The sequence below is a fragment of the Procambarus clarkii genome, chromosome 12, assembly GCF_040958095.1.
Source record: "Procambarus clarkii isolate CNS0578487 chromosome 12, FALCON_Pclarkii_2.0, whole genome shotgun sequence".
In the NCBI taxonomy this organism is placed as follows: Eukaryota; Metazoa; Arthropoda; class Malacostraca; order Decapoda; family Cambaridae; genus Procambarus; species Procambarus clarkii.
In genome coordinates this window covers 44,092,756-44,107,617 of record NC_091161.1, presented here as the reverse complement: position 1 = coordinate 44,107,617, position 14,862 = coordinate 44,092,756, and the positions used below count along the sequence as shown (strand labels likewise).

General features: G+C 41.5%; 1 protein-coding gene across 1 annotated transcript; it reads left to right on the top strand.

Moving 5' to 3' along the window:
- Positions 1 to 931: 931 nt before the first annotated feature.
- On the top strand, positions 932 to 1,525 carry LOC138364026 (uncharacterized). Its single transcript, XM_069323462.1, has one exon. It carries the CDS (start codon positions 932 to 934, stop codon positions 1,523 to 1,525), a length of 594 nt encoding a protein of 197 aa, XP_069179563.1.
- The last annotated feature ends 13,337 nt before the right edge of the window (positions 1,526 to 14,862 follow it).

Sequence of the window (14,862 nt, the reverse complement as noted above, 5' to 3'; positions counted from 1 at the left end):
TCTGATCACAGCTCTGACTTCCTGCCTGGACCAGTTTGGATTGGGAAGATGAATGAGAGTGGGCAGCGCCTTCTGGAGTTCTGCTGTCGTCATGATCTCTGCATCACCAATTCCTTCTTCGACACTAAACCCCAGCACAAGGTTTCTTGGAGACACCCCAAGTCTAAGCATTGGCACCAACTCGACCTAGTGCTTACGAGGTGTAGCAATCTGAGAAGCGTCAAATTGACCCGCAGCTTCCAGAGCGCAGATTGTGACACCGACCACACACACTCGTCGTTTGAAGAGTAAAGTTCCAACCCTGGAAAATCCACAGAGCAAAGAAGGGGAGGGGGGAAGACTGCGCATTAACATTAACAAGACCCGTGACCTTCACAAGGTGGAGGAATTCACTGCTGCGCTGCCCTTCCTGTACCACCCTGCAATAGCGCAAGTGAGGTGGTCACATCTCGGGGGCAGTATTTTCAACACTGCCATGTCCACCTTCGGTAAGAGGTAGAACAAGTCAGCAGATTGGTTCGAGGCCAGTGCAGAGGAACCGATACCCCTCGTAGAGGAAAAAAGACGAGCTCTCTCATCCTACAAGAACCTACCCTCAGAAAGGAACTTACATGCATTCCATACTGCCCGCAGTCGAGTTCAACAAACTGTGAGGTAGGCGCTGTGCTAACGATTACAGGCTCCGACTCTGTTCCAGCATCCAGACTGCGGCCACTGTCGGCGGCCACTGTTGACATGTACGAAGCGATCAAACAGGCAACAGGCCCTACATAAAACAGGACGGCTCCTCTGTAGTCAGCCACTGGAGAGATCATTAATTAAAGGCCGTGATCAACAGATGAATCGCTGGGTGGAACATTACTCCAAACTCTACTCCAGAGAGAACTAGGTCAGTGTAGAGGTCTTGGATGCAATCGAGTACCAGCCCATCATGGAAGAACTTTATCTTGAACCAACTGTGGGAGTAGTTGAGAAAGCACTGGATTCACTTCCCTCAGGGAAGGTCCCAGGAGGTGACGGGATTTCGCCTGAAGTTCTCAAGTGCGCTCGTGGAACACTTAAAACTGAGCTTCATGAACTTCTGTGCCAGTGCTGGAGGGAAGTTCGGTTCCACAAGACACGAGATATGCAATCATCACCACTCTACAAAAAGGCGACAAGCGATGTCAACAACTATAGAGGCATCTCTACAGCGTCGTCGGCAAACTCTTCGCCAGGAGCGTCTTGGTCAGGCTTCATATTCTTGCTGAAAGAGTGTACCCTGAGTCACAGTACAGTTTCCGATCAGGGAGGTAAACCACTGACGGTATTCTCCCTGAGACAGCTTCAAGAAAAGTGCTGGGAGCAGAGAAAATTCCTGTACTTCGCCTTCACTGACCTTACAAAGGCCTTCGACCGCGTGATTAGGGACGGACTCTTCAAGATCTTGGCCAAAATTGGCTGCCCACCCACCCTACTCAGCATGATACAATCTTTCCACAAGGACATGAATGGAACAGTCTTGTACAACGGCTGCATTTTCTGACCCATTCAACATCAACACTGGTGCATTCCTCCTCCAACCCTCTTCGGCATCATCGCGATCCTCGCCAAGCATGCTCTTGGAACAACCACAGAGGGCTTACAATAATTACAATATTCGTGCTCTAATTGTGGTGACAAGGAGTTCAGGGGGTATTTTAATGGGTAGCAAGTAGTTGGCTACTAGTAATTGGGGAAGGAGTGTCCCCGAATGTAAAGATGTTACCACCGTACATGTGGATTGCTGACATTACGTTGGCTTTGGCAAGGGCCATCATCTCGTCCACCTTCGGACTGTACATGGAGTGTGGTGTTAGTTGGTGGCAGGTAGATGCGATTACGGGTGTGGACTGCAGTTAGGCGCTGGGTTGAGGACTGAAGTATAGTCTGGATGTGAGGTTGGGGGTGGAGTGGTTTATGTGTGTGTAGGGTGGGGAAGACCTGCTCGAGCTTCTTGTGCTTTGCTTCGCACATTGCTCAGAATAGCCTTCTGTGACGATATCAAAATCATCTGTGGAGAGATGTGGCAATATCGATGCCATCTGTGAAAATGCACTCCAACTCCAATTCTTGTAGGTGTGATGAGGACAACATCTATTGATGAAGGTGTTGCAAGGTCAGCCCCATCTGTGGAATGCTCCTGATCATATTCATTTAAAAGGTGGATCAATGACAATTCTCACTGGTGAGGGAGGTGGTGATACCAACGCCATTTTTATTTATATACAGGAAGATACATTGGGGGTTAAGAGGGTGATGAGCCATAATCTCCTGCTCCCCAGCTGAACATGAGGGTTTGCATTTGATGTGGAGGAGTTAATCCCTGTAGATTATCATGACGGCATCAACTCTGACCTCGTGACTCGGTGACGGTTGACCTGTCCCCATGGTTAACTTGTACAGAGGTGTAACTTTTTTCATTGTCTGCTGCCACCTGACTGGCGCCGCGCCTGTCGGTTGTTCATGCTCCACGTGGCTTGTTCATGCTGTTATGATGTTCATGATGTACTACTATGTACTGCTCTCTTGTTACAGTGATTGAGATAAAGAACCCGGTTACTGGCCAAGTAAGGCCATAACACCTTCCGTGTGAGGAATTGATTGTAGTGTACTAGTGGACGAATAGGCATAATAAGGGAGATATTAATAAGGTATTATATGTTTCACTGAATAGAACGCGAAATAATAGATATAAATTGAACAAGTTTAGATTTAGGAAAGACCTGGGTAAATATTAGTTTGGTAACAGCGTTGTTGACTTGTAGAACAAATTACTGGGTAACATAAGACATAGGAACTCGAGTTTGGGTGGATATAAATAGGAGCTGCTTCGTATGGACCAATGGGGTGTGGACATCGTATGGATTTCTGCAGTTTCCTTCATCCCCATGTTCTTACGTTTTTATTCTTGTTCCGATTTGTTCATGCTCTATCAAAATTATTCCATGATTACGAGATTCAAACATACTGGAATAGTATACACACGGCTTTAAAAACGTATCGTATAACACCACCAGTCACTTCAGAGAATATTATTAATTGAATATTATGTCCGCTTGACCTTCACTATGCCTGTGAAAATATTTAGTTTAATATTTTAAACATTTTCAGTAGATACTACTGTTGTTAGTCTTTGAACATTATCAACAGCATTTTCATCATTAATATATGACTAGTAAAATCTCCCAGAGTTCTTTTGCTGATGTCTAATGCCCTATTATAAGAAACATCTGAATTTATGTTAATAAAACCAATGTTGTCCTCAGTGATTTAAAACCTACATCATTTGTATACTTATCATACCTGCAATGTGTTCCTGCATTGTAACCCGAGCTCCCTCACACACCTGTAGCACCCTCACACACCTGTAGCACCCTCACACATACCTGTAGTTCCCTCACACACCTGTAGCGCCCTCGCACATACCTGTAGTTCACTCACACACCTGTATACATATCATACCTGCAATGTGTTCATGTATTGTAACCTGAGCTTCCCCACGTGTTGCGACCCAAGTGGTTTTAACAGCAGTGACCATGTGGAGGGGATGGTGGACATTACCTGTAGCTCCCTCATACACACCTGAAGCGCCCTTGCAAACACCTGCAGCTCCAACACACCTGCAATAGAAAAGCCCTTTTTAGTATGTTTCGAGCTTATTAACTAGTTCATAAAACTTTAAAATGTATATAAATCTATACAAGTACATATATGTAAGGGACATTTGCAGACATTCAGGAAATATAAAAGGAATAGAATACAGTTATAACCATCACCAAAAAGTATTTATATTGTGACGGTAAAGTGTTGGAGTGTTTATGTTCGGCAGTCCTCCAATGGCAGGTGGCAATGCCTGGTCACACTTACATAAAAAAAAGAGACTGTTTGTCTGTGGTAAGGTAATGGGAAGACACGCAAAACACAAAATATAAACAATGAAATTTTACTTACTTTAGAAAACAAGATATGAACAACGACAATCCCTTGGCTTACGTAAAATTCAAAACAAGTCAACAAACAAAACAACATGAATAATTAATAGATGTGAAATTTACTCTAAAACAAAATAATGTACAAGCCAATAATAATCAGGTGCTGAGAATATTGGCTAGAGCTGCCACCTCCCTTAGTACACGACAGCCAGGGCTTAGTCTATCAGAGAGAGATGTCAACTCCTAAGAGCACAAAGATATTCTGAGGAGGACGGCGTGAGCTGGCCCAGACGTCGACTCAGGTAGAGGGCGTGAGTGCAGGTGCTATCGGCGAAACACCAGCCAATCAGGAGCAGGCAGGCGGAGAATGGGTAGTTTGCTCGTTGACGACGGGTGGAGAGCCGCTGTGTCTGGTGGTGCAAGGTACGCCTTGCTTCCTGGGCAAAACGTTTTGTGATACTGGTGGACGTATCTTTAATGTAGTATCTTGTACTTGTAGAATGACGTAAATGATATAGGGAAGAGCAGGCTCAATCTCACTTGAAAGAGATTATCGTCACAATATGTACTAAGGAAAGGAAAATGTCGCTTTAAATCAACATGCAGATTTCTCCATCCTGACATGTACGAAACCTCACTCAAGGAGAGAAAATGCTACGCCCTCAGCTGTCCACACTTTCACGAGGAAGGCACAAAACGCTAAATAAAGTGACAAACACGAAAATGGCTTTGGAGAGAAGCCAGTTTATTTTATACCCAGACGAAAGAGGTTTCAAAAGGTAGAACATTGTGTGTGGAACTGGCTGAAAGACCCAATTTCTTACCAGAATCACACATGCAATTACACCCCACAACAAAGCTCCAGCTACGACAGGCAACAGCCCTTCAACAATCAGTAATGGTCAGATCAAAACCGACAATCCCAACACATAATGGACCTGCCTGAAAAATCTTCATCAAATTACCCCAAATGGAGTAACCTCATTCATCTTTACCAACATACAAGGTCTTAAAACAAAAGTAAATAACTAAGTACCGTTCATAAATAACCTCACCGAGCCAAATGCAGTATTTGGACCTCTCACAGAAACCCATGCAAGACATCTTTGACAGTGGTATCTGGATACCAGAATATAATTTATATAGATGTGACTGGGTAAATGCCACATGGAGGAGTAAGTTTGTATACAAGATAGGGCCTTGTATGCTCTGAGCTTAACTCTAGAAATGAGGTGGTAGTTAACTACTGGAAATAAAAAAAAAATAACTTAAATTCTAATATTCAAACTACCAGATGCAACGGCTGAGGAATTTACAAATTAGAGAGAATAGTCTCGATAATCTGGCAAACCCAATAAATGATACCTTCCTAGGTGACATCAACCTGCCCAGTCTAAGATGGAGACTAGCGACCAAGAATATTATACCAGGAAATCTATCTGGACATAGCCAACCACAGATTAAAGAACTCCTTAGATTCTGTGACAAATTTTCACTCAACCAGCAGAGAGTCAACTAATTTCGAAATTATTCTAGATCTGAAAATTTCGCAGACTAAAGAGATAATCAAGGACATTACAGTCGCATACCACATACTTAGATCACAAGCTCATTGAACAGCAAACATAATACCTGTAATAAACCTAAAACAATGATCATGTATGAGGGGTTATTCAATACATTCAATTTTAATAAAACGATAGACTGGGTAAAGATAGATAGGGAACTTAAAAATAATTCCATTGAATGTTTTAAGTAATAATAATCCCACAAAAGACAAAACAACTGACTTCCCAAGAATACACAGTCTAAGACTTGTTCCTTTGTTGAAAGACAGAATGAGGACCAACGTAGAAAGAACAATCAAACGCGGCTACAAAAAGATAAAAAAAAACTGCTAAAGAGACACGACTATCTCAACAATAAAATAATTTAAACAGTTTTAAAAAATCTAGCAAAGACTAAAGCAATCGTGTAACATTTTAGAAATGCAATTAGAACACAAAAATGGCATTAAAGAAGGAAAACAAAATATTCCTTCACTTATGGGAAAAAACAAGCCACAGTCAGTATTGGACCTATTCTTACAAGTGATGGTTCATACAGAGGATAACACGGTAATCGTGATATGGCAAATTCCTGAATATATATCTGATACGAACACGAATTCTGCAGATTTTGAAGGAGAAATTGACAACATGCCCATGCACTTAATATGTATAAAGGAATGCCAAGTGCCAGTAGCATTGTGTGGAGAAAGCTTGCACACAGGAGAGATACAAAATTCACCTAAATCAATAGATTTCACATATTTTGCTCTTTACAAGGGAGGGAGCAAAGTAATGACAATGAATTATTGACTAGTCGCACTAACGTCCCACATAATAAAAGTATTTGAGAGAGGGATCAGGAGGCAGGTTTCCAGTTATATGGAGACCTATGATCTCCTCAACCCAGATCAACATGGATTTAGAGTGGGAAGATAATGCCTCACGCAGCTACTTTACCACTATGACAAAATCACAGAGGCATTAGAAGAAAAACAGTTTGAAAAGAAGAAAACAGAAGAAACAGAAAAAATCACCAAACAGTGATCACTTTGGTATATGCTGACTTCAAAGGCATTTGATACATGTGACCATAGAGTGGTAACACACAAAATAAGGTCAATGGGAATATCAGATAAAGTAGGTCGGTGGTATTAAAATTTATGTGGAATAGAACACTGAGCAACTGTCAAGCAAACAAGAGTTCAAGCAGTTAAAAGCTCTATCGCAGAGTATAGTCCTTGCGCCACTTTTTTTCCTTATTCCCATATCAGATAGACATTTATACAAGTCACAGCGTCGCATCACCTTCTGCAGATGACAAATCAACATGAAACTGAATTCTGTTGAAGACATTGATAACCTACAAACGGATATCAATAAGATTTTCGACTAGGCGGCAGAAAATAGCCTGTTGTTATAATTGGTAAATTCCAGTAACTCTGGTACGGTAAAAATGAGGACATTAAACAAAATATAGGGTACAAAACACAATGAAATCTGCCCATAGTAGGAAAGCATAATGTAAATGATAGGGGAATAATAATGACTGATGCCCTAACGTTAAGGGAGCATAATAAATCAATTTTAGCATCATCCAGAAAAAGGATAGGATGGATTATGAGAAACGTCAAATCCAGGGATCCCCTCACAATGGCTGTACTATTCACATGACTCCTGCTGTCCGTCATTAGTACTGTTCGATACTCGCTTCCTCCTTAAGAGCAGGAGAGATTACTGAAGAGGGAATACAGAAAACAAACGGCATAGACAGACACGATAAAGCACCTAACTTATTGGGATCGTCTCTAAGAGCTCTAAATGTTCTCCCTAGAAAGGAGATGAGTGACGTATCAAATAATATACACATCGAAAATAATGGAGGGCCAGCTCCCAAATCCCAGTAAAATAACAACATACTGGAGTGAACGATATGAAATGAAAATTCAGATTAGAATCATTGAAGAGTAGGCCCAAAGGCACAGAGAACACTGTATAAACATCAGAAGTTCACGGTTGTTCAACATACTCTCAGCGAGCATAAGAAATATTGCCGGAACAAACGTGTTCGTCTTCAAGAGAAAATTTGACAGTTTTCTTCAAGAAGTGCAGGACCAACCGGGCTGTGGTGGATATGTGGGCCTGCAGGCCGCTCCAAGCAATAGCCTGCTGGACCAAGCGCTCAATGAGTCAAGCCTGGTCCTCCGGCCGGGCTTGGGGAGTAAAAACTTCCAGAACGCCATCCAGGTACAGTACTAAATTTATAATATAAATAAAAGCTCAGGATTATGTAAATACGCTCTAGTCAAATGTAGTCGTGTGTCATTGTCTGGCTAGTAATTATTCTTGGAATAATGGCACACACAATGGCCCTGTGTGCACTGCCTGGAGATTAGGGCAGATATTGACAGGCTAATGAAGCACGTGAAACCATAATGGAGGGCAAGGTGTGTCGCAGGGATCCAAAGGAGAAGCCCTATCGACATGCTGGCGAGTGGTGGATCAATTGAGTTAAGGCGGCAAAGGACAAAGAAATCAAGAACACTGGTTAAAACGTAGAACCACTCGAGTTGAATGGGATAAGACCTTGTGCGGTAACTAAGAAGAGAAGCTGAGCATCACAACAAAAGTCTGGACATGTGTTGAGATCTTGGCACATGCGCTGGTTAGGCAAAACCTTCTGCTCTACAAATGAAAGTGCTTGGGCATATTCTCTGCGGGCAAGTGATAAAGTTAAGAAATAGTGTGACGCAATATGAGTTAGTTTAGTTTAGTTCATTTATTATGCACCCCATACCCATCTTGTGGGCGGTAGTGGAAAGGGTTACAGAGGCACATAATGGGCTCAGGGACTGAACCCCACAATTAATTTAGCTAAGCACATAGACAAAAACACAACCTATAGCACTGTATCATCCTTTGCAGATGACACTAGGATCTTCATGAGAGTAGGCAACATAGAGGACACGGCGAACCTCCAGTCAGATGTAGATCAGGTCTTTCTATGGGCTACAGAAAATAATATGGTGTTTAAAGAAGACAAGTTCCAGCTCATGCGCTATGGAAAAATGAAAATATAAACACGGAAACCTCGTACAAAACTCAGGCAAATCATAACATAGAACGAAAAGGCAATGTAAAGGATCTGGGTGTACTCATGTCGGAAGACCTTACCTTTAAAGAACACAATAAAGTAGCCGTCACAACTGCAAGAAAAATGACAGGTTGGATAACAAGAACTTTTCACACTAGAGATGCTATACCGATGAGGATACTTTTCAAAACGCTTGTGCTCTCTAGAGTGGAGTACTGCTGCACAATGACAGCACCTTTCAAAGCTGGAGAAATTACTGACCTGGAGAGCGTGCAGAGATCCTTTACTGCTAGAATCCACTCAGTAAAACATCTAAACTATTGGGACCGACTAAAGAGCCTAAAACTGTACTCCCTTGAGCGCAGGCGGGAGAGGTACATAATAATTTACACGTGGAAAATATTAGAGGGGCTGGTCCCAAACCTGCACACAGAAATAACATCACATGAGACCAGAAGACATGACAGGATGTGCAGAATACCCCCGTTGAACAACAGAGGTGCAACAGGTACTCTGAGAGAGAACTCTATCAACATCAGAGGTCCGAGACTGTTTCAACACGCTTCCACTACACATAAGGGGCATAATTGGCCGACCCCCTCACAGTGTTCAAGAGAGAACTGGATAAGCACCTCCAAAGGATACCTGATCAACCAGGCTGTGACTCATACGTCAGGCTGCGAGCAGCCGCGTCCAACAGCCTGGTTGATCAGTCCAGCAACCAGGAGGCCTGGACGACGACCGGGCCGCGGGGACGCTAAGCCCCGGAAGCACCTCAAGGTAACCTCAAGGTAAGGTAAGCAAGTTACAATCTTGATGAGCTAGTTACAAAATTCAATATAAGTCGTCACATCAACAATGGGTTCGAGATCGACCTCATTACATGTTCTAAAATAAGCAACTGACATATGTGGAGAGCTAGTGTCACAATTTATATGTTTGTCCTGCACACCGCCCCCCATCCAGTGGGCAGCGGTGGATAGGTTACAATCACTTAGTTACTACCTACAGTTAGCAAACTGGGGATATTTGGCTAAAATTTCTGGTAGCAGATCATTTTGAATGAAATATTTACACATCGCTGGAACATTGGTTATAGAATTGTCTCTAAATTCACGTATCTTTTCGCACTCCATCACATAGTGACGGAGGGTGTGCGAATAATTTTGTTGACACAGTTTACATTTGGTCAGGTCTACATCGGCAGATAATGAGAATTCCCAGAGATACTTGTAACCGAGTATGATATGATACGCAATATGATCAAGCCCACTGTCTGTGTCTCGGTAAAAAATATTCACCGAGCTAAAAAACAAAGAGGAATTTAAATATGGTTGCAATGACAAAGGTATTGTACGAGTAATGCAATTCCATAATGAATAATTGGAAAGCTTTCATTAGCAAGAACACCATGTCTGCTAGCTACACGATATACTTTCTTCATGGTAGGCGTGTGGCAGCTTTTGCAGAGTCAAGTGCGTAGGACTGTTGTAGGCACCACAGTAATAGTGGTATGGTTATAGCCATTGGAAGCTGTGGCTGCTGTTGTAGCCGCTTCAACGTGAATTAGGTCGATGTACTGTTGCAATATACAACATAGGAGAAAGTATGAGGTAGTGAATCAAGAACTACATCACTTATCAAATGGTGGAGGAAAATGAGTAGTAATACACACGAGTAGTCAGATTGTAGTCACACGGAGGTATGGTCAAAGATTAAGACAGCCTTAGGCCACGTAAGCCAATGTTACAGCCAAGAGGTCACGAAGTTTGATACAAAGTTCTTGGAAACAAATAGATATACGTTTAATGTAACTATAGGTCCTTGGGATGCTGGGTGTGGTGGTGAATGCAATGACTAGCTGGAGGGCAGTCTTGAGGAAGCTGCGGTTTCATCACGTACTCTTCTTTATCTGCTTGTGACAGTAACAGAAACCAGCCTAATGTGGGGACCTGATGTGATCTTGTTGACTCCAGACGAGTCTGCAATGTGAGAGTATTGTATGGGAGACTAACTGGGTGTGGAGAGTTTATAGTGATGATTCGGGGGATAGGAACTTAATTTGAGGTTACGAGTTGTATATGATAGGCAGGCTTGTCTAGTGCGTTTATGGCCAAGGGTTGCCAATTTCTAGTACAACCCTATTGGTACACCTCAAGGGTCTAGGTGGAGAAAAATAGATTGTATGAAGTTAATTTCATGAGGCTAGTGATATACAGTAGGGTGAAATAATGTATTTAGAACGAATCTGGGCTTGAGTTTACGACATACAACAATAAATGAAACCACTAACAAAGGCCAATGTATGAAGAAAACACGGAATAATTAAAAGTTTAATAGAGGATACCAATTATTTTACACTAATACATTTCGGTCGAGGATGGGCAGTGGCAATACGTCTAAGTATTAAATGCAGTGTGAGAGTGGAACTGAAATTTGAGCTCGGCAAAATGTTGAGAGAATTAAATGGAAAATGATCTACCTAATAATTGAATTTACACATAATCCATCAAACTAAGTGAAAAGAACAGCTTTTACAGGAACTAATATCTAGAGCTTCTGAGTCTAACAATAAACACCGACTAATTTTAGTACAATAAACTTTTATTTGCTATACAGGAAATTAGTTTTAAATTTATGACTCCTTCATTAAACAAAATTATATTATCTTATTGTGTTGGCAAAACATTGACTTGAGTAACAGGGAGACACTGATAAGTAGCATTTTAAAAGGAGATAGGCAACAGTGATCATGAGGAAATTACCTTAAGACACTAAAAAGTTATTTGAGAGAAACTTAAGGCGCCAGATTTTTCTCACATCTGTTTCATATATTTAGGGGTTCTTTGGGAATTTTAAATTTGGCAGACCTGGTGCCAGATTCACCAAGAAGTTACGCAAGCACTTACGAACGTGTACATCTTTTCTCAATCTTTGGGTGCTTTGTTTACAATTATTAAACAGTTAATGAGCCCCGAAGCGCCAAGAGGCTGTTTATAACAATAACAACAGTTGATTGGGAAGTTTTCATACTTGTGAACTGTTTAATAAATGTAACCAAAGCCGTCAAAGATTGAGGAAAGATGGACACGTTCGTAAGTACTTGTGGTACCAGGAACGTGGTACGCTATAGATTGCCGATTTAAAATAGTAGTGACCCAAAATGAATAACAATGGCACTAAAGAACCTAACCAGAAAACAGAAGGCTCAATACAAACGAATTATGACAAAAATATTTAAGATAAAAAAGTACGTATTGCAAGGCCAGCAAAGAAAGCCTCCAGTGTTTCACCAGATGAAACAGAGATTACAGACAACACCTGGCTATTATAAAGTAAGTTAAATAATTTATAAAGAAAATTTAAATTACGAAATTATAAGAAAGTACCAAAGAACTTGATGAATACAGCAGAACAAATCTACGTAGAATGTGCAGATGACGTCCTGACATGTTTAGTGGTTACCAGAGAAGAAATTATTAAACAAAAACAAATATAAAAGGACGCAATGGCGATCACAGGAGAAGGTAAGCAGCCGCAGCCATAAGGTTACCTGCCCTTGAGGCAGCCAGGATGTCCACAAGGGACAGAGTCAGAGATTGCAGGTATTTCAGATACAATGTTTATGAAACTTTGTTTGTTATTTTTTTACTTTAATCATCATAAAGTTAATTGAGCAATACTTTCGAGCGTTTCCTGCATCATTCAATTTTTTTTAATAGCTAAAATATATCTACAATTTGTGATGTGGTTACAATACCCCTGAACATGTTTTCTCTCTCTCTCTTTTCAGAGCCAGCTATGTTTATACGTTCTTCTTGTGGGGGAATCTGGCTCCAAGATATTGATGATAAATCTCATAAGTCATTCGAAGGACCATCCTTAAGAAAAGGAAATAATTGGAGAACCAGTGCTTATAGATCTCTTATTTAAGTATGATGGAAATCTATTACTGTATAATAAATGAACTTTATTATAAATTACGAAGCCAAATCCCTCCACACACTTTGGGGAGTTTGATTTGGAGAGAAATTAATGCATTTCAAGTACAAATAAATAAAGATTATTACACATGAATTATTTAAGAAAATGAAATATTTGAGATTTTAAATAATCTTTGGATTAATAAAATATAATATTCTACAAACTACAAGAACGAAATAACAGCTTAGCTGTATGAAGGAAAGCTAGCAAGCATTGGGATATATTCATGAGAAAATTGTTTTATCAGGCTATCCTGGGAACACGTGATCGAAACGGCATCTTATCTTTCTTATTATCAGCAATTCCAAGCTGAAAGGCGAGTACTATGTAGAAATCACCTAGAGAGTTATAATACCACATATTTCTAAATTAGATGTGGTAAAGCCCAGTAAATACACTTGCTGGTTATTTTTAATGGACGTGCAGCATAACGACAATCGTCCAATCTATTATGTTAAATGTGATCACAAAAAACAAGGTAAATGAACTTATAGATTTGCCGATACTGATTTCTGTGATATGATGAAACAGTCTCGTCCTCCTAGCGTCTGTAGTGGAAGGGATGGTGGGTTGATGAGCAGGTAATTTGACCAGCTTCCAGACAATATCTCTAGCTTAATGGCGTCGCTTGCCAGTCCTTCCTCTTTCCCAGGTAGCTCCCGTATGCGCAGTCGTGCTACGGCGCACTTAATATCTGATTTAATTAATATCCCAGTTTAAAGGAACTAAAGGCTATCAGGAATTAGAGAATTAATTTGTCTTATTTGACAATATTCAAAATCTCATATCTTAATAATTAAATGAACGTTGTTCAATATAAGAGAGTGCTGGATATAAATTCAGTCGTATGTGAATGCGCTGGAATAGCAATTCGTAATTGCAAGAAATATTAACTGCTAATAAACAATACTATATAAACAAATATAAACGTATCTGCTTTAATTCACGAAGTATATTCATGCAATAGTTATAAGTAAGTAATTATCAAAACAAGGCACCAAACCGGGAAGGCTATGCAGCACCACCAAATGCGCAAAATAATCAGAGGGCGCTAAATATCACCAAGGATGCCAATACGAGAACAAAAACGCATAAGGCGAACAATATCAAAAGTATCCGAGTCACCAAGAATTCTATTGAGGGACAGGTGACCGCGAGGGGCGGTCGGAAAGCAAGACACACGCTCGTCAAGGAAGTCAGGACATTCAAGAAGGACATGCACGACCGTAAGAGGGACAATGCAACTAGGACAATAAGGAGCAGGGCGGCGCTCCATCAAGAGACCATGGGTTAAGCGAGTATGGCCAATACGCAACCTCGCCAGAGCTGTTTCCCACCGCTGGTTACGGTGGAAGGAGGACGGCCACGAGGAAACACAACATTTAAGAGTACGTACTTTGTTACCAGTAACAGACAACCAAGAAGCCTGCCAACGGGTAAGGACGGAGGAATGGATAACCGGGTAAAAGTCGGAATACAGAATACCTTTATGAGAGATGGGACAAGAGCGAACAGCTTCCTTGGTGGCAGCATCCGCACGCTCATTTAAAGACACACCAATATGGCTGGGAACCCAACAAAACTCAACCGACCTAAATTTACTGTGAACAAGAAACAGCCAATGCTGGATCTCGACACTACTGGATGAACCGGATTAAAGGACCCGAGAGCCATGAGGGCACTACGAGAGTCAACAACAACTACAAATGAAGACTGACAACGAGAAAGCAGGAGCCGAAGAGCATAGAGAATAGCATAAAGCTCCGCTGTAAAGATGCTAGTCTCCGGAGGTAAGCGACACATATAAGTGCGATCAGGAAAAACAACAGAGTAGCCAACACCGTTCGCAGACTTAGACCCATCGGAGAAGACAGAAACGGAGCGGGAGTGAGAAGAAAAGTGCTCAAGAAAAATGCGTTTTAGAACTGTAGGAGGGGTAAAAGCTTTAGCGATACGGGTCAAGGATGTACAAAACCGCGGAAGAGGGACTCTCCACTGGGGCAAAGAAGGAGCAACACGAGGAGAAACATTAGAAATACGAACGGAAAGAGAGTTCTGTAGGTGAGATAACCGGACAGAAAGAGGGAGCTGGTGAAGAGCAACAGGAACCGCAGGAGGGGTAAAAGTTAAAGCACGACAGAGGCGAGAAGAAGGATGTTGTAAGGACCGCGCAAGATAGCGAAGACAGTAGCGATCACGGCGGTCTTGGAGAGAAAGGAAGCCAGTGTCAACATACAAGCTAAGGACGGGAGTCGAACGAAAGGCACCAGAACTGAGGCGCAAC